At 36.3% G+C, this 26885-nt stretch overlaps 1 protein-coding gene across 1 annotated transcript; it reads right to left on the bottom strand.

Moving 5' to 3' along the window:
* Positions 1–7707: 7707 nt before the first annotated feature.
* LOC128639696 (transient receptor potential cation channel subfamily V member 6-like) lies at positions 7708–24962 on the bottom strand. Its single transcript, XM_053691817.1, has 15 exons — positions 24832–24962; positions 15488–15585; positions 15275–15397; positions 15035–15175; positions 14728–14826; positions 13718–13890; positions 11589–11735; positions 11270–11482; positions 11049–11135; positions 10894–10970; positions 10563–10728; positions 9769–9835; positions 9015–9283; positions 8286–8392; positions 7708–7993 (listed from the first exon to the last, which is right to left on the bottom strand). The coding sequence occupies exons 1-15, from the start codon at positions 24960–24962 to the stop codon at positions 7708–7710; spliced, it is 2184 nt and encodes a 727-aa protein (XP_053547792.1).
* Positions 24963–26885: the final 1923 nt, after the last annotated feature.

Raw genomic sequence — 26885 nt, 5'->3', positions numbered from 1 at the left:
CTGAGGGGGTATATAGACCACAAGCACTCTTGCTCTTGTTTCAGAAGTGGAATAAGTCTGTATATACAGACAAATTAGTCTCGGAGCACACAGATATACGACTGTTAAAATATATAATTCCAGGGGCGGAGCCAACTACTGTGGGGAGCAGACATATTCCCATTTAGCTCCTGATTTTTAAGCCATATTATGAAGAATAAAACCTGCAATTTTCTCTTTTTTTTCGTCTGGAGAACTCTAAATACGACCCTCAAGATATGGAACACTCAGAAATCTAATTATTTGAGAGGTTTCACAGATATTATGCACTGCCAAGCGTTCTGATGCCATGCGGGAAGCAACGCCATTTTAGACACTGATCTCCTCTCTTAACTGCAAGTAAGTCTGACCTATCAAGGTTTACAAGCCCTACTATCTACAATGGATGAATCTTACGTTGCTATCTATGTAATAAGAGCCTGCTTGTTGGAACTCAGCTCTCGCATGACAGGTCATTTTATCAGCCTAAGAGACACCATCAGATGCGGCGCTGCACTTACTGAGGCTTCTGAAGCGGTAACGGCGGAGCAAGTACAAGCAGAGTTCCCATCCCACTCATGGCTACCAGTGGCCCTAAGGCTTGCCCAGCATGGCACTTTAAGAGCACCGTCATATGAGCCCCAGGCAGCCCCTATTTCGCTCACTTTGGAGGACATAGGAGACTCCGTAGCAGAGACGGGATGTCAGCTACTACCCATGAACCCACCCGATTACGGGTATTACATGGAGCAGAATAACATCAGTGAACAGATCGACAGATGCGACGGTGACTCAGCTCTCACATTCTCAACGCTCCTAAGAAGTGGGCTATGGAGGTCTGATATTCTTCTTAGGCTGAGTCCTGAATATGGTTCTATGGTGAAGATTCCTGCCTGCAATTTTTCAGAACAGGGGATCTTTTATCCTCTATCTGCAAGCTCTGACCGTTTTAGCCTGGGCTTTGACTGTGGGATGCCGTGGTCACTAAGAGAACTACTTTTTGATCTCCGGGCTAGAAACCTGAAGAAAACAGGTATAGGATGAACTTTTAAGTTGAACCTGGAATTATCAGAGCATGTGTTGAAATATCACCTTTACACATGCAAATTGCAAGACGCTGGCTCCTATGTTCCCTATTTTGTAAGACTTAAATGTGCACTGAACATATTTCAGTGCATATCTCCTCGATCATATGGCCCCAATATGTAAAAAGTTGGACAGTTTAACTAAGAGTATATTTACTGTATTAATAATTTTATTGTATATTGCATACCTAAAACTTTGTAAGTATTCTAAGACTGGTATGGGGTAAACACATAAGTTTGGTGATTTCTAGACCTCAGGGTCAGCGGCCTGTCAGATGTTCAACACATGGGCTCATAACTTAATTTAATCTATATATTCTATTTTATTATTTTTTTTTTACTCTCACCGCAATGTATTTACATTACATCTGCACAATACGCCACAGGCTGGACTACTGCTATTGACATTGCAGATGTTTTAACTAGGGCCCCTATGTACCAAGTGTTTTACATAACCCCTTAATGACCGGACCATTTTTCAATTTTCTTACCCTTAATGACAATGGCTATTTTTACATTTCTGCAGTGTTTGTGTTTAGATGTAATTTTCCTCTTACTCATTTACTGTACCCATACATATTATATACCGTTTTTCTCGCCATTAAATGGACTTTCTAAAGATACCATTATTTTCATCATATCTTATAATTTACTATAAAAAAATGTAAAATATGAGGAAAAATTTGAAAAAAAACACACTTTTTCTAACTTTGACCCCCAAAATCTGTTACACATCTACAACCACCAAAAAAAAAAACCATTCTAAATAGTTTCTAAATTTTGTCCTGAGTTTAGAAATATCCAATGTTTACATGTTCTTTGCTTTTTTTGCAAGTTATAGGGCCATAAATACAAGTAGCGCTTTGCTATTTCCAAACCACTTTTTTCCAGAATTAGCGCTAGTTACATTGGAACACTGATATCTTTCAGGAATACCTGAATATCCCTTGACATGTATATATTTAAATTTAGAAGACATCCCAAAGTATTGATCTAGGCCCATTTTGGTATATTTCATGCCACCATTTCACCGCCAAATACGATCAAATAAAAAAAAAAACTTAAATTTTTCACAATTTTAGGTTTCTCACTGAAATTATTTACAAACAGCTTGTGCAATTATGGCACAAATGGTTGTAAATGCTTCTCTTGGATCCCCTTTGTTCAGAAATAGCAGACATATATGGCTTTGGCGTTGCTTTTTGGTAATAATAAGGCCGTTTAATACTGCTGCGCACCACACTTGTAATATGCCCAGCAGTTAAGGGGTTAATTAGGTAGCCTGTAGGGTTAATTTTTAGCTTTAGCGTAGAGATCAGCCTCCCACCTGACACATCCCACCCCCTGATCACCCCCTGACCCCCCTCAAACAGCTCTCTTCCCTTACTAAAGAGCTAAGATCCCCCTGCTTCCACATTGGTCTTTTTTTTTTAATTTCATTTTCGGCATAATTTGCCCCCCCACCCCCCCCGGCCGCAAACGCCGCTCCGGTAATAACAGCAAAAGAAGTAAGATCGCTTTGGGAAATAAACTGAGGCTAATACATATAAAGGCTGCTCCCACCAACCAACGAAATTGTTAGTATCAGTGGCCGATTCAGAAAGGGCCACAGAGTGGCCCTTTCTGCATCGGTATGTAAAATAGGGAATTGCAGTGATGCCTCAATATTGAGGCATCACTACAATCCCTTGGAAGCAGCTGGAAGCAATCGTGATCGCTTCCAGCACTTCAGACAACAGAGGACGTACCAGGTACGTCAATTGTCACTAAGGGAGTTTTTTCCTATGACGTACCTGGTACGTCCTCTGTCATTAAGGGGATAAACATAGCTCACCCTTTGCTCTGTAAAGTCAGTACACGTCCCATCTAGTTATTCATATGTGTACCTCTCTCAAACCTTATCCCTGCTTAACTGCCCACTTTGTACCATATCTAAATATGCTATTAGTGTTTAGTGGCAATATAGATATTTGCGGTAGATCCTTTTGAAAGTTGCCCCCATTGCCCTTTAAAATGTGTGACCAAATGCAGCAGATTAGGCCAAACCCTCAGGTCCCTTACTTTACACTGTTTTGTTTTGTATTAGCTATGGTTCAATGTTGTTGAAGGAGGTCTAAACAACCTTAATTATTAAATGTCTGGTTAAGGTTGGTTTTATATATGTTAAGAAATGGTTCTTTTACCCTAACTACACTAACTCCTGGTGACGCTCTTCGAACTAAGCATCACTTGTTAATATATAGTATTCATTTGAATGCAGCGTGCTTAATGTTTAGCTCATTATTCCTCCAAAACTTAGTTATATGTGATTGTGTCCTTACAGTAATTGTCTCTGTTAGCCCTTACTCATTGTGCTCTTAACCACCACCCTTACTCTAAGTTATTCCCTAACTTGGTCTTCATGCCAACAGACTTAGTATTTGGAAATTTGGGCTATGTATTATATCCCTACATGTATAATTGCTAGTCAAATCATCTCACTTTTAACCCCTAATCAGTAGAGCTGTAGAAGCTGGGTGACCAATATTAAGCCACTTGCTTCGAATGTGCCCACAGAATTTTAGCCATATGCCTTACTATCTTTATGTTTTGATGCAGCTGCTTTCAATTTCCTGCCTAAGTATAGGAGACAAGAGAACTTCTACAGCTTCTTTTTATATAATTTCCCACCACTCTTGAGGTCACTGACTAATGATGCTATTTAACTACTGTATATATTGAGCTACATATGTTAGTCTGTTAAATGTCTCCCTGAATCTATCTAAGTTATGGAATGATGTACGCATTCAATATGCCATGAAGAGAAATTCTTCTGACACTTCATAACTTATTAAGCATGCAATTTTTGTCTTTGTTCACCAATGTTGGATGTATATATTTTCTATGTCTCTAGTTGGAGCTTAACCTCACATACTTATACTATACTCCTGTGTATGTTTATGCTTTGTATTTCCTCTTCAGAACTATTCTTTATGTGTACAGACTTACACTACTTAGGACTTATCTTTACTGATCTCAGACACTTATCTGCTTATACATATTATACAACAGTGCTATGTCCTACTAACTCTGACGCCATGCCTCTCCAAAGGACGGATGACGTTCATATATATTCCCATCCCAATAACAACGCTGTAACTCATACTTCTTTCTACATTGCTTCCCATATTTATAAAACTGACATAATGACTGGCTCCGTCCTCCATTCCCCCCACACCCATATCCCCACTCCCCCACTTTATTTTGAGCGGTTCTTGCCCGCTGCACCCCCCCCCCCCATAAAACTATAAAGCTTACTCCCCCCTGGCCCCATTTTTACTTGAATAGATACTCTACTTTACTTTCTATACGGCACAGAGAGGACCTTTTTTTTTTTGTTTTCACTACCTTTATTATAAAACTGAAGTCTTGCTATAGATTGCCCAACTTTTATAATAATGTTCGAGCTATATGGACCTATAAAGCTCTCTCTATAGGTTGCTTGTTGGAAGTTCTTATCTAACAATTCTATATATGCACTTATCTGTAAATGTCTTGGGGCATACCCTTTTTGTTGTTTGTGTTTATGACTTCAATAAAAATTATTTGAAAAAAAATAAATATATATCATTCCAGGAGATAGCCACTCACTCCTTGATAAATGGGAGAATAAAGGTCTGTGCAGGGTGGCTGACTTCCTACACAGGGGATCCCCACTCACATTCACCCAACTACAAGAGAGGATAAAACCCATTTCCCCTGCATTGATTTTTATACCTACAGATATTATCTGCCATCCCCACTTATACTCAGAAGGGCTGTGGGAGACAGACCACAACACTTGAGAGGCAATGTAGCGCGACAAATAGACCCAAACAAGCAATTTCACACATGTATCTTGCTATCCAATTATCTAAAATTAAGAGCAAACCACCCATTGTTAGCAGGTGGGAAACAGATTTAGGGATGGACATAACGGTGGAGAGAGAGAGTGGAATTTGATACTATTTTCCTTCAAGTCTATTTTCCCTCAAGTCTGCGCTCAGTAATCCCCCTACTAGCCTCATATGTCATCAAATCGGTGTTCCAATGGTATCTGACCCCTGAAAAGGATGGCACATTCTGTCAAAGGAAGCTCAAGCAATTGTTATAGAGGGTGTCAGACTAAAGGAACCTGCATACATATGTGGTGGGAGTGCCCCAAAGTCAAGGACATTTGGATGCGGGTGTCGGATCTCCTATCCAGACTATTAGGAGATCAAATTATAGTTTTAGCCCCACAAGCTTTATTGAATACTAGAAACAGGAATTACAATACTCATATTAATACATTTCTTAGAATCATATTCACTATTGCCAGGACTTCTATTGCTAAATACTGAAAGACAGGGGTTTCAGAGTGGTCGGAGATTATTATCAAAATTAAAAAAACATGTGTGCAATGTATGAGACACTATGGATATCTTTAGCAAGATCTGGTTCTACTGGATAATGGAGGGGGCTAATAGCGACCACAGCTAAAACCTAGAAATTGAGGAGATTAGGGGACTAAAAAGGTATTTGATACACTAAACGGATTAAGATGTATAAGGGATAGAACAAGAAGGGATTGGGGGGGGGGGTTTGAGAACACAGTGACCTATATTATTATTTATTATTGTTCTTTATTTTATTTGTTCATTCTACACTTGTATAATTTTTTGCCTGAAAACTGTAATGGATGTAAAAACTTGTAAAATGAGTTGCAATGGGATAAATTACCATGAGTCTACTCTATACATGGGACTTTACAAGACACTAGAGAGACTATTGATATATAATACCCAGTGTTGGGGTGGCTGATTGTGGTACGGCAATTGGAATCTTTTTCATTTTGTATTGTACTCAAAAATTATTTCAACTATAAGTATTATGATGCATTAAAGAAATCAAAAGTAAGGCATTTATTTGTAAAAATAAACTTTTAATTAGCAAACACAGAATCACTGTACACATAGCAGCTCATTTAAAACTCCACTGGTAGAGCTTTGTTTCAAGTAACATAAAAACAAACCCTCTATGATGGTAAATAAAGACATAAACAGTGGCTCAATTCTTTAACTGCCTAGATGGTTGCAGCACTTTGGTTTTGTGGTGCAGTGATCTATGACAGCAATATGTACTCAAAGCAGTGCAAGTCTCACATTTAGCAGGGAGATTAATACCAAAAGTGCAGTTTTCTATTTGGGATTTTGAAGGTGCTACTAGATTAGGCTTAAACTACTGTTCCTAAAACTTACATTTGCATAAATATAAAGTGCACATTACAGTAGATCATAAAAAGGAACTGATACTTATAAAGTTACTGCGTCTTAAAAAAAGGTGCCATGAATAAGGTCTGTACGGTACAATAACCGCAATCCTCTGCATATTATATTCTATATTCTCAGATAAATAGCTTAGGGAACATTCTTCTAACAGTTATATCATTGCTCCTTTAATGCTTAGTGGTCATGTGGATTTTGTCATTAGTATGCAAGAGGTGTACTGGATACTGGGTTAACAGAGGGGTGAGGGATGTGAAAGATCACATTTAGATATTATGGTCATAATGTCCTTAGGCATTTATTGCAAACCTGATTACCATCTGAATATGTCCAGCAAATATTACCACACGGTTTATTAACCATCCAATTGCCAGCTATACACCCTAAAAAAGGAATCACTAGTCATGGTACATCCAAGCCTGGAGATTTAAAATGTGGGTGAATTCACAATCAACAGCTGATTGGAGATATATAGCAGATCTACTATACAGCTGTTTTACAGCAGAAATATCTACACAATACACACATGTTTTAATTGGTTATAGACTACAACATATTACCAATATTAAAAAAAAAAAGTTGAAAATCAGTATATTTATCAGGAAAGAACACATTATTGTAATGTTCCCAGTTACTATCACATTCGGCACAGTTGGGTTCACAGTCTTTGAACTTGTTTTAGAAGATACAAAAGGGTACAGAAAAATTAGAAAAAAATACTAGATTCTCACCTATACCAATACGAATAACCATGTAACTGAGGAAAGGTTACTGGAAGTTTGAAACAAACTCAGTGCAGCCTTTTCTTACAACAGTGAATAATTTCTGTTAAAATCCTATTATATAATTTAAAAAAACTAAAGTGCTAATTCTTAACTACAAAGTCCTTTACAAAAACTAGAAGAAATTACACTTAGCCCCTTCTTCCCCAATATCTGGTATCATACATAAATAAGTTCATTCTTCTAAAAAATGTTGTTAAAATAAAAACCTGGATGGACGGTTTTGTAAATCCAAATTGAAACTGGATCTTCTATCTAAAGTAATTTGTATTTAGCCTTCAAATCTGTTCAATGTACACAGTAGCTATATTTTTTTTCTTCTTAATGAAACATGAAGCATTCCGCAATCGTTTCAAGGAAGGCACAATGTCACAACCCTTTCCTCTCCTGGCACATGAGGAGCCCACACTGTTTTTTCCCTGACGTCATCTCAGAAAAAGCCAGCAGGATTCTGACTGCAACTCAACTGACAAATGTCAGGAACAAATTTCTAAGACACACAAGAGCCTCGTAACAGAATAAAAGGCAAAAGATCTTTCACACTTCATAAACTTGTTCATCTATATCTAGGGCGTAGTTGACTTTGCCCTGAAGTTTTACAGTAGATGCATTCCGAAGCACTTTCCATCCTCTGCTTGAGGTACTCACTGACAATTTTCGAGTAAAGTTAGAGGATTCTGCTGGTGGTTCTTCACTGTGGGGGTGATGTGAAATCTCTTTCTCCTCATGCTTGTCTTGGTCCTCATCATCATCACAACAGTCCTGGAAAGCTTGCACATATCGCTGAACCTTGCGTTTATCTATGTCCTTACGTTCCTCCACTCTGTCAATAAAAAAAAACACAACATTACTGTATGTTCCATAAACAGTATGTACCTAGTTTGTATTGTATTTTCCAAAATATGCTATTTTCTTGGAAAATGGAAAAGAAAACAACTCATATTATTGTCTGGTTGCAGTCTTAGCATTTTCTGGGCAGCTGACCCTTTTGGAGACTTTGATTCCATTTTGATGACCCAGTCTTTAAAGACTAATTAGCTTTGATGCAGGAGTATTTTAAGAACACTAAAAACATACAAGCGCAAAACAAATCAAGATAAAAATCACCCACTCACCGAAGAAACCAGCTGTCTCCCAGGCCATAATCCTTTCCACAAGTTCCCAAGCGAGGCCAGAGACATTGCGGCAACTTCCTCTCGAGCATGATAGTGGTAGCTACCACCTAATAAATAGATCAGAACCACAATTCAATAAATTGAAACTTTAAAGACACATTTAACACACAGCATATACCACCAGTTAAGCAACATGTTGCAAAATAAATATTTTAAAATTGTTCATCAAAATGTACAGTTTTTTTTTTTTTTTTTAAATTAAGAGAAATTCACTCTTGGAAAAGCCAAGTGCAAATAATTATTCTGGTGCGTTTTAAAGTGAAGATTAAATGATGACTAATGATCCTTCAATCAAATTTGTATCATTGAGTGGTGTGTTAATAAAACAACCAGGGATTTGCTTACACGGAAGCCAGACACAGGCCTTGTTTGACATAAAAGAAGAAATATCTCTATATTGCTTTACTTTTGGTAAAAAAAAAAAAAATCTGTCAAGTGAAAAAATGATGAATTTACAGCATGAAAAACAGATTGACAGAACCAACAGATATTGAATTGTCATTTTAAACAAATGAAAACAATTATAAAACTGGGTGATATTGCAACTTTATCTCTGACCTTAAAAAAAAACACACATTTGAGAATCATAGCTTACTCATTTAGTAAACAGTTTATAATCTATGCGTATTGGCTGCATGAATGTATGATTACACAATTAAATGGTCTTACCTGAGCCCGCCACAACTCGTCTCTTTCATGCGCTACTCTCCAATGTGTGTCGCCCATCATGGCTATCAGAAGATTAAGCATTAGCAGTGCAGCAAATATTGCAAATGCAGAGTACATGACACTGTACATGAATGGCAGGTCCACTTGGTAATTTGCTGGCCCGTCAACAACAGTGAGAAACAGTTCAAATGTGCTGAAGAGCGACATGGGGTAAGACATAAACTGCCCCAGCTCATTCGAATCCTCGGTCTGGAATATCACATAGAAAGCTAAGGAGAAAACAGCATATTATAAACTTATTAAAGCAAATCATATTGCAACTGTTCTGAGATTTCTTTTTATTTATTTGTTCTTAAAATGTTAGATTTACATGTAGTGGTAAAATCACAGTCTTAGACAGCAGTACACATTTTATCTGAGACTGGGAAGTTGTGGGCCAAATATAGGTGTTTGTGGATGGAACCAAATGGCCCAGGACATAGTGGACAGTAGGAGGAGATAGTGTGTAATCGGGTAGAGTGGCTGGGTGAGTTTTAGGGGGTGCTTAACTCTCTTTCTTCCAATGTATTATCTTTATTATTATTATCGTCACCATTATCATTAATTTGCAAAACGACACAAAATTCCGTAGCACGGGTCCATATTGATTATGGATTGTTTCACTTTCAAGCAGATACGGAATGAGCTATATTATTGATGGAAATAGGTATTATAATTTAATGTTAAATGGGAGCATTGTGTGGGAAACACTCACCTGCACCAAAGCCAAGAATGACCACAGCCATAAGCCAACAAAAGCGCAACAGGTCACCAAAAATCATCTGTAAGATAATAAATCACTTCAGGAAGGAATATTTGTGTAGATGGGCATTTTAAAAGCAGAAAAAAAAGAAAATAGAGAGATAGAAGAGAGAAAGAAGAGAGAAAATTAACTAGCATCTAAAGATACTTAAAGTTTTTTGCATGACAAATATGAAATAAAAGCTGTTACAACTTAGTTTTATTTTAATCGATTATATAAAATGTCTCTAATATTCTGTTAATAGGTATTTAGCACAAGTAGGAAGTACTTATAAGCCAGAGAACATTTTTAAAGAGTGCACAACATATGATTTTTTTTTTTTTTTTTAAAGTGTTAAACTTTAATTTCAGGCCAAAGAAATTGTTTAAATGCTGCTTTTTCCGATATGTGACATTCAATGTTTAAGTACATGGATTGTACTCTAGTCCCCCCTAAATCTCTAAGGTGCCAGCTAGCCAGAATTTGCAAACTAGTGCCATTATACAAGCCCATTCCTCTAAGTCAGTGTTAAAAGTAGTAGGGCATTTTATAAAAATGCATAAATTAAAAAAATGGAGAGAATAGATAATGACCAAGGCAATAACTGGTTATGCCTGCACCCTTGATATTTAGAAGTTAAATATTTGTAAACCCAAACTTTATGCTCTATAAAACACCCCTGGTGTGACATAGCTCTGACAACCGTAAGGTTTCTGAAAGTTGTGCTGAATTGAAGACTAATAGAACAGCAGAAATGTGAATTTTACCTTTTGAATCATGATGGTGAAAGGGCCAAGCATCTGAAATCCCCTGGTGAAGTACATGACATAGCACCATCCGAGCACTAGAGCAAAAGACATGGGGACAACCTCTCCATCACTGCTGGTCAGCCTCAGAACTAGTGTCGCTAGCACCATACAGGCAAAAAGAATTCTGAAGAGAGAACTACAGTGAGTTTTCCATATTCTAATCTCTAACATTTTTAAATTTTAGTTTACATCTTCAAGCAAGAAGTCATTGAACAGTGCAGATCACAATGTGTATGATATTTCTCTCTCTCACACAAAAAGTATTCAGAGAAATCACTTTTCTTCTTACATGATAATATGGAAAGGACCTCCAAGAACCGTTTGTCCAAAATATCTGGTGGCGCCAACTCTCAGTAGGTCAGGAATCTAATTAGAGGATGGATTAGAATTAGGAGACTTAACTACAAAGAAGAGTGGATAATCAGAAACAGTAAAAGTTCTCACCAATAGAAGTAATATAATGATTGCTCCAATCACGCTTATTAACTCTCCAACAAGACGCAAATCATCTTCATAAGTCATGTATGATTCCTGGAGGAGAATTGGGAAACAAAAGATTAAATATTTTTACTTCATCACAGAATATTTAAACATAATAGATTTTCCCCTTACTCTAGAGATAGATTATATATATATATATATATATTTATTAATTATTAACTTACATGTAGTGGCTTTTGCATAAAGATGGTTATATCGCGGGAATTATTTGGTTTAATTGCAACTGGTTTGAGAGGTCTGTAGATACAACACACTGTCACACAGATCATGTAGAGGACATAAAGAGCTGCCAGGATCCAGAAATAAGGACGTCCACAGTTTCGCCATTTGAGACTGACTAGCTCCTTCACAGGGGTGAGGTCCAAAATGTGACGAGCCTAGAAGGTAAGCACATAAAAACAAGATTAGTAATTTCATACATGGTAAATTCAAAGACACATTTTAGGTTTATGACATTTTTAATGACGAGTAAAAAGAGCATACCTCTCTTTTTTTGGAGGACACCACTAATTCTAAGACAGACTGATCCTCTCCCCAGGAATCTATTCCAGAAAGGTCATACAAAATGGAGTTAATAGGACCAAAATTCCACTGGATATGCCTTTTCTTGTGTATCAAATGCTGGAACATCTGTTAGGGAAAAAGGAATCACCAAAATATTTTAATAATTTTATAGAAAACACTGAAAGACAAACAAAAATGTTCATACAAAAGTCAAAATGATAAGAAATAAAAATAAAAAAATCGAAAAAATAAAATAAAAAATTAGTCAACTCAATGTTAAAGATAGGAAAAAGTCAAATTTCGAAGTTGACCACTGGAAATGTCAAGGTGTGTGTGCGAGCGTGCATGCTTAGGTTTGTATAATATATATATCTTCCATGTGTGTCTGCACTCATAATGAAATAGGGACATCAACCAGGGTGCCAAGTCAGGTATATCAATAATCCATTACAGAAGAGGACTGCACTCACTTGATTTGGTATATAAAATAAAAAAAATGTATTCAGGGGACGTTTCGGGGTACGCAGACCCCTTCCTCAGACCACACAACAGTGCAAATGAACAGTGTGCAATATAAAGCAACATAGCCCCTCTCATCAAACAATTAGTGAAATTGCGCCAAAACATATGTAACCATGACAACTGTGAATCACCTAATTAACAATATTCCTACCTTTACTAATGTGATAGTTAAAAACAGTATAGTTGTGCAAACCATATAAGTATCTTAAAACTATTCTCAAACAATAAATGACATGACATATGAGTAGCACCTAAAACACTCAAGGTGCACCCAAAGAAATAAAATGTTCCCCTACAATGTGATGTGTGACCTACTGAAATAGCTACCACAAAGAAACAACTTAACATCGATAAAGGCAGTCTATAGGAAACAGCGCTCAATAAAAGATAGTTGCAGGACCTAGGCAGCATATCAGCATTTAAACATTAGTGCATCAGTATCTCTCAGTAAAACATACTTCTCAGTAAACAAAGGACAAGTAGAGAACAAGGACAAGTAGAGAAAAAGGGCTCATAGCCAGAAAAACACGTATGTCAAGATTTAGGCAAGCATGTAGATGTGTGCGACTCTTTGTATGTATTGCAATCACACTGCTTTGAAATTATCTACATTACCCCTTAGGCTCAGTAGTCGGTGATGGTGTGATGACACCCTCTTTCTCTCTAAGATTAGTCTATGGATGCTATACGATATACCTACTGATGTTCAATAGTTGACACACACATCTACATGCTTGCCTAAATCTTGACATACGTGTTTTTCTGGCTATGAGCCCTTTTTCTCTACTTGTCCTTTGTTTACTGAGAAGTATGTTTTACTGAGAGATACTGATGCACTAATGTTTAAATGCTGATATACTGCCTAGGTCCTGCAACTATCTTTTATTGAGCCCTTTTTCTCTACTTGTCCTTGTTCTCTACTTGTCCTTTGTTTACTGAGAAGTATGTTTTACTGAGAGATACTGATGCACTAATGTTTAAATGCTGATATACTGCCTAGGTCCTGCAACTATCTTTTATTGAGCGCTGTTTCCTATAGACTGCCTTTATCGATGTTAAGTTGTTTCTTTGTGGTAGCTATTTCAGTATGTCACACATCACATTGTAGGGGGACATTTTATTTCTTTGGGTGCACCTTGAGTGTTTTAGGTGCTACTCATATGTCATTTAATTTATTGTTTGAGAATAGTTTTAAGATACTTATATGGTTTGCACAACTATACTGTTTTTAACTATCACATTAGTAAAGGTAGGAATATTGTTAATTAGGTGATTCACAGTTGTCATGGTTACATAGGTTTTGGCGCAATTTCACTAATTGTTTGATTAGAGGGGCTATGTTGCTTTATATTGCACACTGTTCATTTGCACTGTTGTCTGGTCTGAGGAAGGGGTCTGCGTACCCCGAAACGTCCCCTGAATACATTTTTTTATTTTATATACCAAATCCAGTGAGTGCAGTCCTCTTCTATAATGGATTTTATATATATATATAAAGTAATATCACTCTTTTGTTAAGAATAATTTTAAAGAAATAATTAATATTTATGGAAAGTAGAAGATTGGATTATTATTAGGAAACTCACCACAGTGTTGCCTTCAACAGCTGCCAGTTTTAATGGTGTGAGACCAGTATGGTTAGGAATCATCTGTAGTGGTAACTCATGTTCTCCACGGTCATATGACAGAATAAGGTCATACATCTGACAGGAGAATGTCTTGTTGGGCTGAAGGGCAAGAATGTGAAGCACAGTGTTCCCTGTAAATAAAACATTACATAATTCATTCTGTTAGGTGCTACTTTATTATGTCTGGTTCTGACATAGGGCCAAGTGATCAAACGTTCACCAGCATGGAGACTAAGCACAGAAAATATTTTTGAAATTTTTTACCATTCTATTGCGATATATTTGTCTCTCCTTCAAACCCAGAACAAGCAAAGATCTCAAGCTTAATTTTGCCTTTTTAAAACTATTCTTTCTTACTCGAAGGTCATTGTGCTAAATATTCACTTAACAAGTATCCAAAATGTGTATTTTTTTGTTACCTTAAAAAGTGTTATTAAACAGTTTGAGATTGTAATTAAAAATGTTTAATTTTGTATGGTTCAATAATAATAAAAAAAAAGTATACAACAAATACACCCCCTATTCCCACCCCCCAGTCCTCTAAAATAATGGACATCAACAAATTGGAACCTAGCTGTTTTCTTTTCTTTTCCTTTATTAAGCTCTTCTGAGAACAATTAGGGAAATATATGAAATAGGCAATGAAAGAGAAAGTGTGCAGAGTCACCAGAATTTTGTTTGTATAGTCTGTTTTATTGCCTGTTTGATATTTGTCCCCAATTGTCCTCAGCAGAATTGATAGATAAGGGGAAATCATGTGTTCAAACATGTTACCCATTACTTTATAGAAACTAAGCTTTAAAAGTTATATCTTCAATATAACTAATTTAACAAAATACATATTATAGTCAGGTTAATGTTTGATCTGAATACATCATATCTAGCATATATTTAGTGTTTAATTATGAAAATTGGTTATCTTGTGTATTCTAAATATAGGTGATGCGATGTATTAAATCAAAACTCACCGTATGAGTCCTGGGCTCTTATATTGGCTCCATTCTCTATAATTAGACGCACAATTCCTTCATGCCCTACACAGGCAGCAAATGACAAGATATGCTCACCTGCAACAAAGAGGGAAAACACTTTAATAAAGGGAATTCTAGAGAAGTTTATTCCAGGATCTTCAGAGGCAGGTTTAGACTCAAGTAAAGGCACCTAAAGCTTATGGTAAACATGATTGCTGACTTCACTGGTCTTTAAACCAACTGAATATAAGCTGGCATCATAGGGCAATAAATATAAGGCACTTATATAGCTTTGTGTACTTACCAAAATAGAATAGATTATTGGGGCATAGAGAGAAGAAAGTTCCAGTGGCACGAGGTGAGCAGACGTCTGCTCCTCTCTCAATCAACTGCTGCACTAAGTTCATATTCTGATTGACGACAGCAATGTGTAAAGCAGTCTCTCCTGTAACATGGAAAACCATGGAAGGCATGAAGATTAAAACCACAATGAAGCACAAAAACGGGCAGAAGACAAACGTTAGTACATCTGAGGGGATCTCACCTTCATAAAGATCAGAGGTCATGGGCTGATTAACAAGATCTGGGGCTTCATCTAGCAGTATTTTGGCTGCTTCCAGGCTGTCATGCAAAGCGGCCACATGGAGTGCAGTCTCACCAACAGCTCCTGGTTGCACAAAACATTACATGATAATATGGCCTCTAGCTCTTGGACTCGGATTTCTTAAACAGAAAACATTTATGTCTTATAGCCTACCTCTGGTGTATAAATCATTAGATGGGCAATCAAGCATCTTCTTAATAGCTGCCACATCATTCTCTTTGGCAGCGAGTAGTAAAGGGCAATCTAGAATTCTACAGGAAAGAGAGAAAGAAGAAACATTAAAAAGAAAAGAATAATATACTCTATATATGAAATGCAAAGCTATATTACATATCAAGTATCGACCCTCAAACATATGTATCATTATGTCTAATAGAAGTATTTCATGCAGAAAACTATTCAAAAATAGTTGATAATGCAAAATTTTACTTTCCTACTTCCACAAAACAATGTTTGAAAGGAGATTATACACAAATACTAGATATGTGCACAAACAGTCTACAATTAGAAATCAATTTATTGTTTAAAGGGAAAGTCTACACCAGAATTTTTATTGTTTAAAAAGATAGATAATCCCTTTATTACCCATTCCCTAGTTTTGCATAACCAATACAGTTATATTAATACACTTTTTACCTTTGTGATTACCTTGCATCAAATCCTCTGCAAACTGCCTCTTATTTCAGTTATTTTGACAGACATCAATTTTAACCCCTTAATGACCACAATGTACCCTGTATGTCACTGGTCGTTAAGGGTTTTTTCAGGACATAATAGCACAAGTCTAGCAAGAACACACTATTAATGCCCTCCCTCCAGCAGGCTTTGTGGAATAGAGCAGTCTCAACGCTGGTGGCAAGACCGCGCTATAAAACAATCAAGTCCCAAAAAAGGCCAGCGACATACAGGGTACGTCGCTGGTCCTTAAGGGGTTAACAAATCAGAGCTGGCTCACCTGAACTCCACGTGTCAGTTCTTGTGTGTCATATAGATAACACTGTGCTCAAACACCCTCTAGTGGTGAAAAACTGTCAAAATGCCATAAAAGAAGAGGCAGCCTGTAAGGGCTTAGAAATTAGCATATGAACCTCCTAGGTTTAGCTTTCAACTAGGAATACCAAGAGAACAAAGCAAAATTGGTTATAAACATAAATTGGAAAATGTTTTAAAATGACATTCTCTATCTGAATCATGAAAGTTTGTTTTGGACTAGACTGTCCCTTTAAGGTAAACACAAAATACTAAGGGAAATAAAATAACTTGGCATCAGCCTTCCTTTTGGATGTTGCTTACCTTAAACAATTGCATAAGCTCAGGAGAGCTCACCGTTTAGACATATGTTAATATGTGCACTACCCCAAAAAAAACGTGTTTATAAGGCTGATCTTGATCTAATTAAAAAGGAATTTAATGACATCATTTATAATTAATGTTACAAGCACAATCCCCAGGGTAAACAAACAGGTGGAGACAGACTGTGCTTGAGATTTGAACTTAATGTTACTGAAAATGTCCTGGCGTTTCAGACATATTTGTTTCCTGCCTAAATTACTGGTAGCCAAATTCCTAAAATAGGGAGGGCCTCAATAGATCCTCTTATAAATTAAAGGGATAGTATAGAATAAAACTTGGTAGCCAGATAGGTGTTACAGGGACCATATATGTGAGACTTCCAAAGAAATAAATACATAAATTATTTGAGCACATCTCCCAACTGTCCTTATTTGGGAGTGACAGTCCCTTATTCTGAGCTCTATCAGACATACTGTATGTCCTGATTTGCATAAATTACCCTTTGCCCTGCCCTAAAAAAAAAAAAAAAAAAAAAAAAAAAGGCACATTCATGAATTGCTCACTGTCTACCCATGACACCCCCTCAGCAACACAGCCCTCACACAAAACAATAAGGCCCCCATCCCTCAACTTTCAGTGTCCCTAATACCTAGCCACATAGGTTTGTGGGTATGTTTGGGACCCATTCTTCCTAGTAGGTACTGATAAATAAAAAAAATTAAAAAAAAACACATTCAAATGCTGCAATAAAATGTTTCCTGTGATAGCAATGGCTGAAATATAATGGACTAGATTACAAGTGGAGCGCTAATTTATAGGGCGCCTGTGAACAGACAAATTTGCCGTTTACGGTTGCGTGATAAATAACCAGCTACTGTGAGCTTGTGGTAGAAATTAGTGTTCAAAAAATAAACAAGCGAGGTTCCTTTTTTTATATTTTATTTTAATTATAGTTTAAAACAGCAAATACCCTGAAACAGATTCAGAATTCGTTATTTTGTCTTACAAATAAAGTACAGATATATTTGCACAAAAAAGTTAATACATAGGGCTCCATTTATTAAGCAGCGGATGCTGTTTCAGAGATCCATCGTTTTAGGTCCGCCTGAAACGGAAGTTAAGAAGCAGCATTTGTAAAACCATTGCTCCTTAACTTGTCCGGACCAAAATCATCCCAATCCAATACGATTGAGATGATTGACACCCCCTGCTGGCGGCTGATTGGCTCCCAGTGAGTGGTATTGCTACAGCTAATCATGTCCGCTCGACTGTTGTTAAATCTACCCCTTAAAGTCCAAGTAGTTTACAGTTTTTGTATTCATAAAGAACAGTATGATCAAAAAGGATTTTTAAAGTCTCTACACATTTTTAAAATGTGATTAAAGTAAATAGGTTGTTTTTGTTAATAATCATATAATCCCTTAACCAATAAAACTAACACTGAAAGGCACAGCAAACCCTAAAAATCTAACCTTAATAGTTTGAGACCATCACCTCCCTCCCTACAACTCTCCCTCCTTCTACCCCTCACACAAGAATCAAGTCATTAGATCAGCAACAGCTCGCTAGCTCTCTCGAACCTCTTCTCTCTTCCATCCCCTCCTTTTACTGTCCTGATGAATCAATTTTCCACTATGACTCCACTCTTACATGAGTCCTTGATATCCAGGCCCCACCTACCATAGCTCAGAAAACATAAACTCATTCTCAGCCCTGGCATACTCCTCTGACACGGTACCTATGCAGATGTTCCCATACTGCTGAGCGACACTGGCGGAAATCTTGGAGTTCTGCTGACTTTCTTCACTATAAATTCATCTTGAACTCTTACTATTCTGCCCTTAATCTATATAAGCAACACTAATTCTCTACTCTTTCTTCAAACCCAAAAATTCTGTTCTCCACATTCAATACTCTTCTCCGCCCACCCCCACCTCCCACCACAACTTATCGCTCAGCCTAAGATTTTGCCAGCTACTTCAACAACAAAATCGACTCCATCAGAACTGAAATCAGCTCTCAACATACTACCAGTCTCCCACCCCCTCAAAAGCTCACAATCATCCAAAACCCACATAGTCATAAATTTAGCTCTTTTGCCCCTGTGACAGAGGATGAAGTTTCTGCCCTTATACTATCCTCTCACCTCACTGCCTGTTCCCTTGACCCCATCCCCTCACAACTACTCCCCTCCCTCTCTTCTACACTTACCCCTATACTCACACACATCTTCAACCTCTCCCTCAGCACTGGTATAGTTCTCACATCCCTTAAACATGCATTAGTCACACCTATCCTCAAAAAAACCTTCTCTCGATCCAACCTCCCCATCCAACTACCGCCCTATTTACCTACTACCTCTTTCCTCAAAGCTTCTTGAAAAGCTAGTATATGCACGTCTATCCCATTTTACATTAAACTCCCTCTTTGACTCACTGCAATCTGGATTTCGCCCCCGTCACTCAATAGAGACAGCAATTGTTAAGGTTACCAACAACCTACTTACAGCAAAAACAAAAGGCCACTTCTTTCCACTTATCCTCCTTGATTTGTCTGCAGCCTTTGATACTGTCGCCCTCCCTTTTTTGCTCTATACCCTCCAATCCTTCTGCATCTGTGACACAGCTCTCTCTTGATTCTCTTCCTATCTGTCTAACCATACCTTTAGTGTAGCCTTCTCTGGGGTATCCTCGGTCCCCTTCTCTTCTCAATCTACACGTCCTCACCAGGCTCCTTAATAAAGTCCCACAGGTTTCATTATCATTTGTATGCCAACGATAGACAAATTTACCTCTCTGCACCAGAATTATCTCCTTCCTTGCTAACCCGTGTCACTAACTGTCTCTCTCATATCTCATATTGGATGTCCTCTCACTACCTCAAGCTAAATCTCTCCAAAACTGAGCTCCTCATTTTCCCCCTTCTTCAAAAATCTCCACCCCCCATGTCTCTATAACTGTTGACAACTCCATCATTACTCCAACCTCACATGCCCAATGTCTTGGGGGTCACACTTGACTCAGATCTTTCTTGGCTAAAGTCTGCTGCTTCCACCTTAAAAACCATCGCTAAAATTAGACATTTCCTTAGACAAGACACAACAAAGATTTTAAGCCACTCTCTCATCCTTTCCTGCCTCGACTACTGCAACTCTATCCTCTCTAGTCTCCCTAGCTGCCACCTAGCTCCTTTAAAATCCATAATGAATGTCTCTGCCAGGCTCATCTTCCTTGTTGTCGCTCTTCATTTGCAGCACCTCTCTGCCAATCCCTTCACTGGCTTCCTATTGCCCCCAGGATTAAACACAAAATTCTCACTCTGACACACAAAGCCCTCAATTGCATTGCTCCCCCTTGTCTCTAGATACTCTCCCTCCCATCCCCTTCGCTCCGCTCATGATCTCCTATTCTCCTGGTACCTCCTCACATTCCCATCTTATTGAATTCTCTGCCTCGTTCCACAAGAATCTCCCCTAGTTTTAAAAGCTTCAAGTGCTCCCTGAAGACTCTACTATTCAGGGACGCTTACAACCTACACTAACCTTCCTATCTCCACTGCTATCCTCTTAAACCCCATAGCATGTAAGCCTATGAGCCCAGCTGTTTGTAGTCCACCTTCATAAGAGCCAACTACAACAGTTCAACTCTCGGCAGGACCCTTCACCAATTTGATCCCTGTAATTGTTTTTATATACCACCCATGTTCATAGCGCTGCAGAATCTGTTGGCGCTCTACAAATACATAATAATAATAATAATAATAATAATATGTATCATTTTGTGTAAGTCTAAAGCACTGATTGCAGCACTTTTCCTTCATATAACTCAGTGTAGCAAGTGGGTATATCAGATTATAGTGAAGAATTGGCTGTAATACACAAAAGAGCTCATCTTGACAAATTATTGGTTTACTCATCGTCTGTGTATCTGGCTCAGTTTTTGCTTATCTTGCTATAGGGCTAATCATTTGATAAGCGTGTATGGAACATTTTTATGTTTATAATAACTTTTTGTATAATGTATGCAGCTTTTGTGCAGTAAACAAATTAGTCTCCTTCTAAAAATGTGGTTATTACACCTTGAAAATATCTTAAAATGTCATGTACAGCATAATTGCTACAAGTATTATGATTTGCCTAACCTCTTCTACAATTGTGTAGAGTTGTTACCAGTGTAGAACACATGTATCCTTGTTCATTTCGACAGTCACATAGGTGATTGGCATCTGCGTCAAACCTTTTTTTTTATTGCTTTCACTTTTGCTGGTTTATCTTTACAGCCATGTGAGCGCCCAGAGGCAGTCAGCTGCTAACCGGGACTGTGCCAGATTCCTATGTTGATTGTGGTTTTGGCAAAAGAAATTGCAACTCTAGGAATTGTTTTATTATTATTACTACAAGAGCTATCTATTCAATCACACAAACCTTATTTTCAAGTCCATCTGCCTGTAATGAGGTCGGCAGTAGCTGTAGCACTACAAATTTTATTTTAAACACATAGCATCCCAGACCTTAAGGGTGCCAGCTATACGTGCAATTTGCAAGGTACAACTTTATTTAATGTCCATTTCTCTATGCAAGGGAAGGAGAGAGGCCAGGGGAATTTAACAGAAGTGGACGCCTCTCACCAACCCCTTACATATTTGACATTTAGCTTTGTAGTAAACTTTTTAGTGCCCTAAATGATGTCAGACCTTCTCAATAGACATCAACCTATGATCAATGCCAAAGGCAGAAGATTTGTATTCAAGAAAGAGCTCATGTTATGGTATTTAACGAAAGTAGGGAATTTGCATAATGCAATCACTTGATAATTCAGGCTGGAGACCTACAGTTGGTGCCCCTAGGCAACTGCTTGCTGTGTTTAATTAAAAAAGCTGATCTGTGTTTTCATAGTTAAATCAGTCATGGCACTCAGTGCACATATAGGGTTGCCAGCTGTTAACAAAAATACTAGACAATCTGGGGAAGACAGGGAGGCGGTGAGTGGACCTAGATCAGATCCCACATTTTCTGTCCCCATAAATAAAGCTAAAAAAGAAAGAGGCAGCGCTAAAAAGCACGGAACAAAAATTGAATATTTATACATTTTGGATGATATTTTTAATCAATAATAGACTAGAAGGCAAAAATATAAAAATTAATCAGAGGCTGGAGAAATCCTATGTTGATAAACTGATACAAATTACAATGTACACAACAGGGTATAAAATGTGGTGGGTTAGAACAGATACTGTTATTTTATATTGCTTTTATTCATTCAGGAAGATGTCCTCCCACATTTTATATCATTTTGTGTCAATTTTGTACATATAAAATTGTATCAGTTTAGCAACATACGATTTCTCCAGCCTCTGATAATTTTTTATATTTTTGCCTAGTCTATTATTGATTAAATATCATCCTAAATTTATAAATTTTCCCTTTTTGTTCCATGCTTTTTAGTGTTGCCTCTCTATTTTAGCTTTGTTCCATTAGTTATAATCAGAAGGGTTTTAACTGAGGTCAGCAGGGATTTTTAGATCTTTAAGCGCTCTTGTCCTATCTTTTCTCTAAATTATCTGTCCCCATATACCACATGGTCCCAGATATTAACTTCTTGCACTGAAATCCGTCATATGCCCATATCTCACTGATTGTCAGATAGCCACTGTCAGTTGTATCTTCACATGATCAGATAGCATTGTCCCTAAAAATTTTTTTTAAATTAACTTAACTGGACAGGCAGATAAATACTGGACCCTGATAAACTTAGGTATAGGAGTAAGCAGCTTTACACCAACACATTAGTAGCTCTGGTTATGAATTCATAAAAAACTAAAGCCATACCACATTAAATACACACCATGTTTAAAAATATAGGGACAGTCGTCTGTAACCTTAGTTTTGAGATTATAATCCCCTGAGATTAACTGTATTTTCCCCATTATCACCTCAGTCCCCTGGACTATTTCACTAGATCCTCTCCCTCAGGCAACATACGTGTGCCAGATATACCTGGCAGGTAAAGCCATTCTCATGCCAAGTAGACAAAGTAATTCCGTTAATATTTACAATGTAATTCTTATGCGTCACTATTAACATTCTTAATGAAAGTTATAGACCAGGTTCTGCTTTGGGAATGAAAGAAATAGACTTTGGAACAGTTTTTAAAACCAATAAACTTGAACGATGCTCAGAAAATTTAGATGCCAGCTATAAAGATTTACATATCTACTCAATGGGTATCTCACTTAAACAAGGGGTTAAACTCTTGGTGCCAGGGTGTCACTAGTGTATATTTCTCTACCTATATATAACCCTACAGATGGGCAAACAATTCTAGTCTTACATTCCTGATCTGGCCCCAGGGTTTTAAACAAATTTGTCCAAATTCTACAAAACTATGTGAGCTATGACTTGTGATATTCTTACAGACCATAAAGAATACAATGTATATCTAGGAATAGCAGACTGCTTTATATGTGCCAACTAAAAATACTTTCTGCAAGTTCCACCGCAAAATGTTACCTAGAATTACTTGATGATTTCAAGGAAATGGTAACAGAGGAAGATAATAATCACTGCCTGAGACAGCTTACTATGGTGACCAATTCAATGTTTGGTGCATCAACTGTGTTTTAAGCATCTTGATAAGAGCCCAAGAGTAATGCCACCTCATAATCTTAGTTATAGACTCTGAGCATATATAAATATGCTCTCATGGAGAGAAGCTGAATTCTAAAAGAAAACAAGAGGAAAATCTACTTTTGATAGAGTGTAGAGTAAAACCTTTTTCCAATTACTAAATCATGAAAATGTAATAAATAATTCTTAGTATAAACAGTATGGCACAGCTAAATTAAAAGCTGTATATGAATGGAATAGTGATCTTTTTGTCTAAAATTGCAGCCAGGAATCCAGGACAATACATTTACATTGGCAAATCCTAGTAATGTTTACATACACACATGCCAATTTTAAGGTCAGACATGGAACAATAGGACACATGCATTGTCAGATCTCCTCGACCTATGGCATTAGGTAAAACCCGACTTTCTAGAAAGAGCAACAAAGACATAGATTTCACATACATGCATAATATTGTAAATTGTATCAGCAATTAAGCACTAAATTGCAAAAGCTCTGCATACACAACAGATGTTTAAAAATAAAACATGTGGAAAAGTCACTTAAATACTGTTTGATGTAGCCAATAAGGGACACATGTAAACAAGCCCCTGCAATCAATCACTGTGTAGTATGTAGCAAGGATCAACATTCTAAATAGAAGAGGATACATTCTAGTTCCTCAGAGGCCAGTGAGAAAAACATTTTCTGAAAAATAATGTATATTGAAACTATATAGCATCTAATTTCCTTTTTAAACATGTAAATTCTCTCACAATAACAGTCACTGTTAACATCTGCTAGAGAATTAGCCCACATATCTGCCACATGAGATATTTTCATGGCCTCTTGTTCTAGATTTTTTATTCTTCGTAATTTGTTTCCTAATTCACTTGATTAAAATACCTAAAGGGTGCAAACAGTTCTATTAGAAATGCCAACATACCCCCCCCCCAACTTATATAAAATGAAATCTTAAAGAGTTTCCTTATCAATCATTTATTTCTTATTCATTGACAGATTCTTTATTTGACTTCCAGGGACATACTCTGTAAAGAGCCTCAAGTGCTCTTTATCTTAACTAGATTGCTATGGTCAGTTAGGAAAAGATTTAAAAAAAAAAAACACAAGTTCCTGCACCAATCATACAATTACTTTATAGCATGTTGCAGGGTCCATATAAATATCTATCATATTTTAGGGCAGTAAAAAATTTTTTTTAAAAAAATTAAAAAAAATAAAATAAAAAATATGAGCACACAATTCCTGAGTTAATTTACAGGAAAAAAAAACATACTAATGCCGATACATACAGATTATTACTTTGCATGACTAAACATTTTAAAGTAATTTAAATTGTAGAGGTCCGTTTAAACGAGCAGCTTTTCTAACATAGATCCATCACTCAGAACATGATCAGCCACTGTCATAAAATATCTTAAACACTCTCAATTGTTAAAGCAAACGCTCCCATGATGCATATAACATACTAAGTACTCTATAACAAGCAAATCTCTAGCTCTTTGGGAAACTGGCTATTCTGTGGAAATGCAGAGATGTTATTCAGGTGTAAATACACTAATGGAGCAGCGCTCACCTCTTTTGCTGCAGCATGTGGATCTCGTCCAGTTCCAGCCCCTGTGGTGTATAATTCTGTATATGACTCTTTATTCCATTCCAGACATTATTAGCCACACCACTTTTTTTATCACAATAGAATATCCCCATTTTTAAAGTACTGTCAGGTACACACACAGCTTCCTTAAAAAGTCATTCAACTCAGGTAAGAAAGAAAAAAAAAATATCACCATACACCAGGAATCACAAAGAGCCACACAAAGGGTATTTCCTTTAAAAAAAATCCTAAAATTTTACAAAAATGTCAGCTAAAAATGGCAGTTTACAAAATGCCTCCTGCTTAATTAAAACAAATAGTTTTATAAATTAAGGGAAAACAGAAATGTATTATCTTGGAAAAACCAAAGCTAAAAACAGATGAAAAAAATAAGTTAAAAGCACCATCACAGTGGGCAAATACTAAATAAGCAACACTCTCTTGTGATCCGGAAAGTATTGTCTTAAAAAGTCAAAGAAAAGTTTGAAATAAAAATAAAGACAAACAGCACCCACGCTTGCTTCTTATAGAGAGGATCCACGGTGTCCTAAATATAACCCTGATAAAATGCACTCTCCAATGTTGTAATTATCCTGGCAGGAATGAATGGGAGGGCCACTACCTGAGCATACACACCTCCTATCACAATTAAAGACATAGCAGGTTTGTTTAGTAGCAAACAGAGAGGGGTTATGTATGTTTAAATAGTCAGGTAAGGAGGGGGCTTCTGTGTTAGGATAGCTGGGGGCTGGGGAATGGTTGGATAAAAAAACTGCACTAAATGGCAGCACAGTCAGCAAACTTATTAACTCATCAGATACTTCTTGATAGCTTTGATTTCTCACCAGATTTCTTTCATCATAAAAAGCAAAACCACTATTGACTGATTGAACACATATATATCTATACTCTATAAGTATGAGGAACACATACATAAAAAAATCATAATAATTGATAATAAAATGATAAATTGCATTAATGTCTTGTTTTTTTCTAATTGTAATGAGTTGAAAATTATATGAAATATTAAAATAGTAGTTGGGTATAATTTACACTTAAATTGATAAATAAGACAAAGAATAATATTAATTAAACACACACACATAGTTATGGCTGTGGCAATTTATATATATATTTATTATTATTATTATTATTATTATTATTATTATTATTATTATTATTATTATTATTATTATTATTATTTAAGTTTCCTTCTTGTAGACTATATATATATATATATATATATAAAAAAACTAAAAACATTTTAGTATATTGTTAAGCACTCACAGATTTTATCTTTTAAAATCAATTGATAAAAAAAATAATGTGGTAATCAAAAATTGCCACAACACTCCTATTACTCAAAAATAAAAAATGTACTATTTTGAGGACAACAACAATCTTGTATGAAAAAAAAAACATGTGCACCCTTGGTATTTTTCAAAATTCCTAACACCCTATTTTTTTTTGTATGCCCTTGTCTCTCTAAGATTCAACTAATAAATGCAATTAAAATATTGTAAAATAAGAAATAATTATAGGTAATGTTATGCATTATTGAATCATTTACAATCCTTTAGAAATATATATCTAATGATTTTCTAAAGAAAATCTGTATTAAAATCCATGGGTTTTTTGAAAATAAATCAGTTGATACGTTTTTACTAAAGCATTGGAATCTACCTCTATATTAGTAAAAAACAGAGATTTTACTTCTTTCAGAAGTTGTAAAAATGTATTTTCCATTACCTAGATGATAACTAAGAATAATTCAGCTTTGTCTTGCTAAATGTATTCTATATCTCAAATCACTTGATAAAACTAAATTTTCTCTTTTCAGAAAAACCTATTTAAATGTTTATGTTAAATCTTTTTGTAGCATGCATAATATTTGTAAATATTTAGATGAAAAAACAAACATGTCCATTAAGTTAATTCTTGTTTAACTTTTTTTAAATTGATTTACTTAAAAATAATATTCTCATATGAGAAAAAAAAAATTTTTATTGTCATTTTCTCTATATATTTTATCCATT

Source organism: Bombina bombina, chromosome 9 (genome assembly GCF_027579735.1).
Source record: "Bombina bombina isolate aBomBom1 chromosome 9, aBomBom1.pri, whole genome shotgun sequence".
In the NCBI taxonomy this organism is placed as follows: domain Eukaryota; kingdom Metazoa; phylum Chordata; class Amphibia; order Anura; family Bombinatoridae; genus Bombina; species Bombina bombina.
The sequence above is the reverse complement of the archived record's forward strand: the minus strand, read 5'-3'. Positions and strand labels throughout refer to the sequence as shown.

Bases quoted from the DNA above. Each gene is read 5' to 3' on its own strand.
- LOC128639696 (XM_053691817.1), bottom strand. From the start codon at position 24,962: ATGGGGATATTCTATTGTGATAAAAAAAGTGGTGTGGCTAATAATGTC. The intron at 15,176-15,274 runs GTGAGATCCCCT...TCCATGTTACAG, and splicing joins GACCTCTGATCTTTATGAAG to GAGAGACTGCTTTACACATT. The intron at 14,827-15,034 runs GTAAGTACACAA...TCTTTGTTGCAG, and splicing joins CAATAATCTATTCTATTTTG to GTGAGCATATCTTGTCATTT.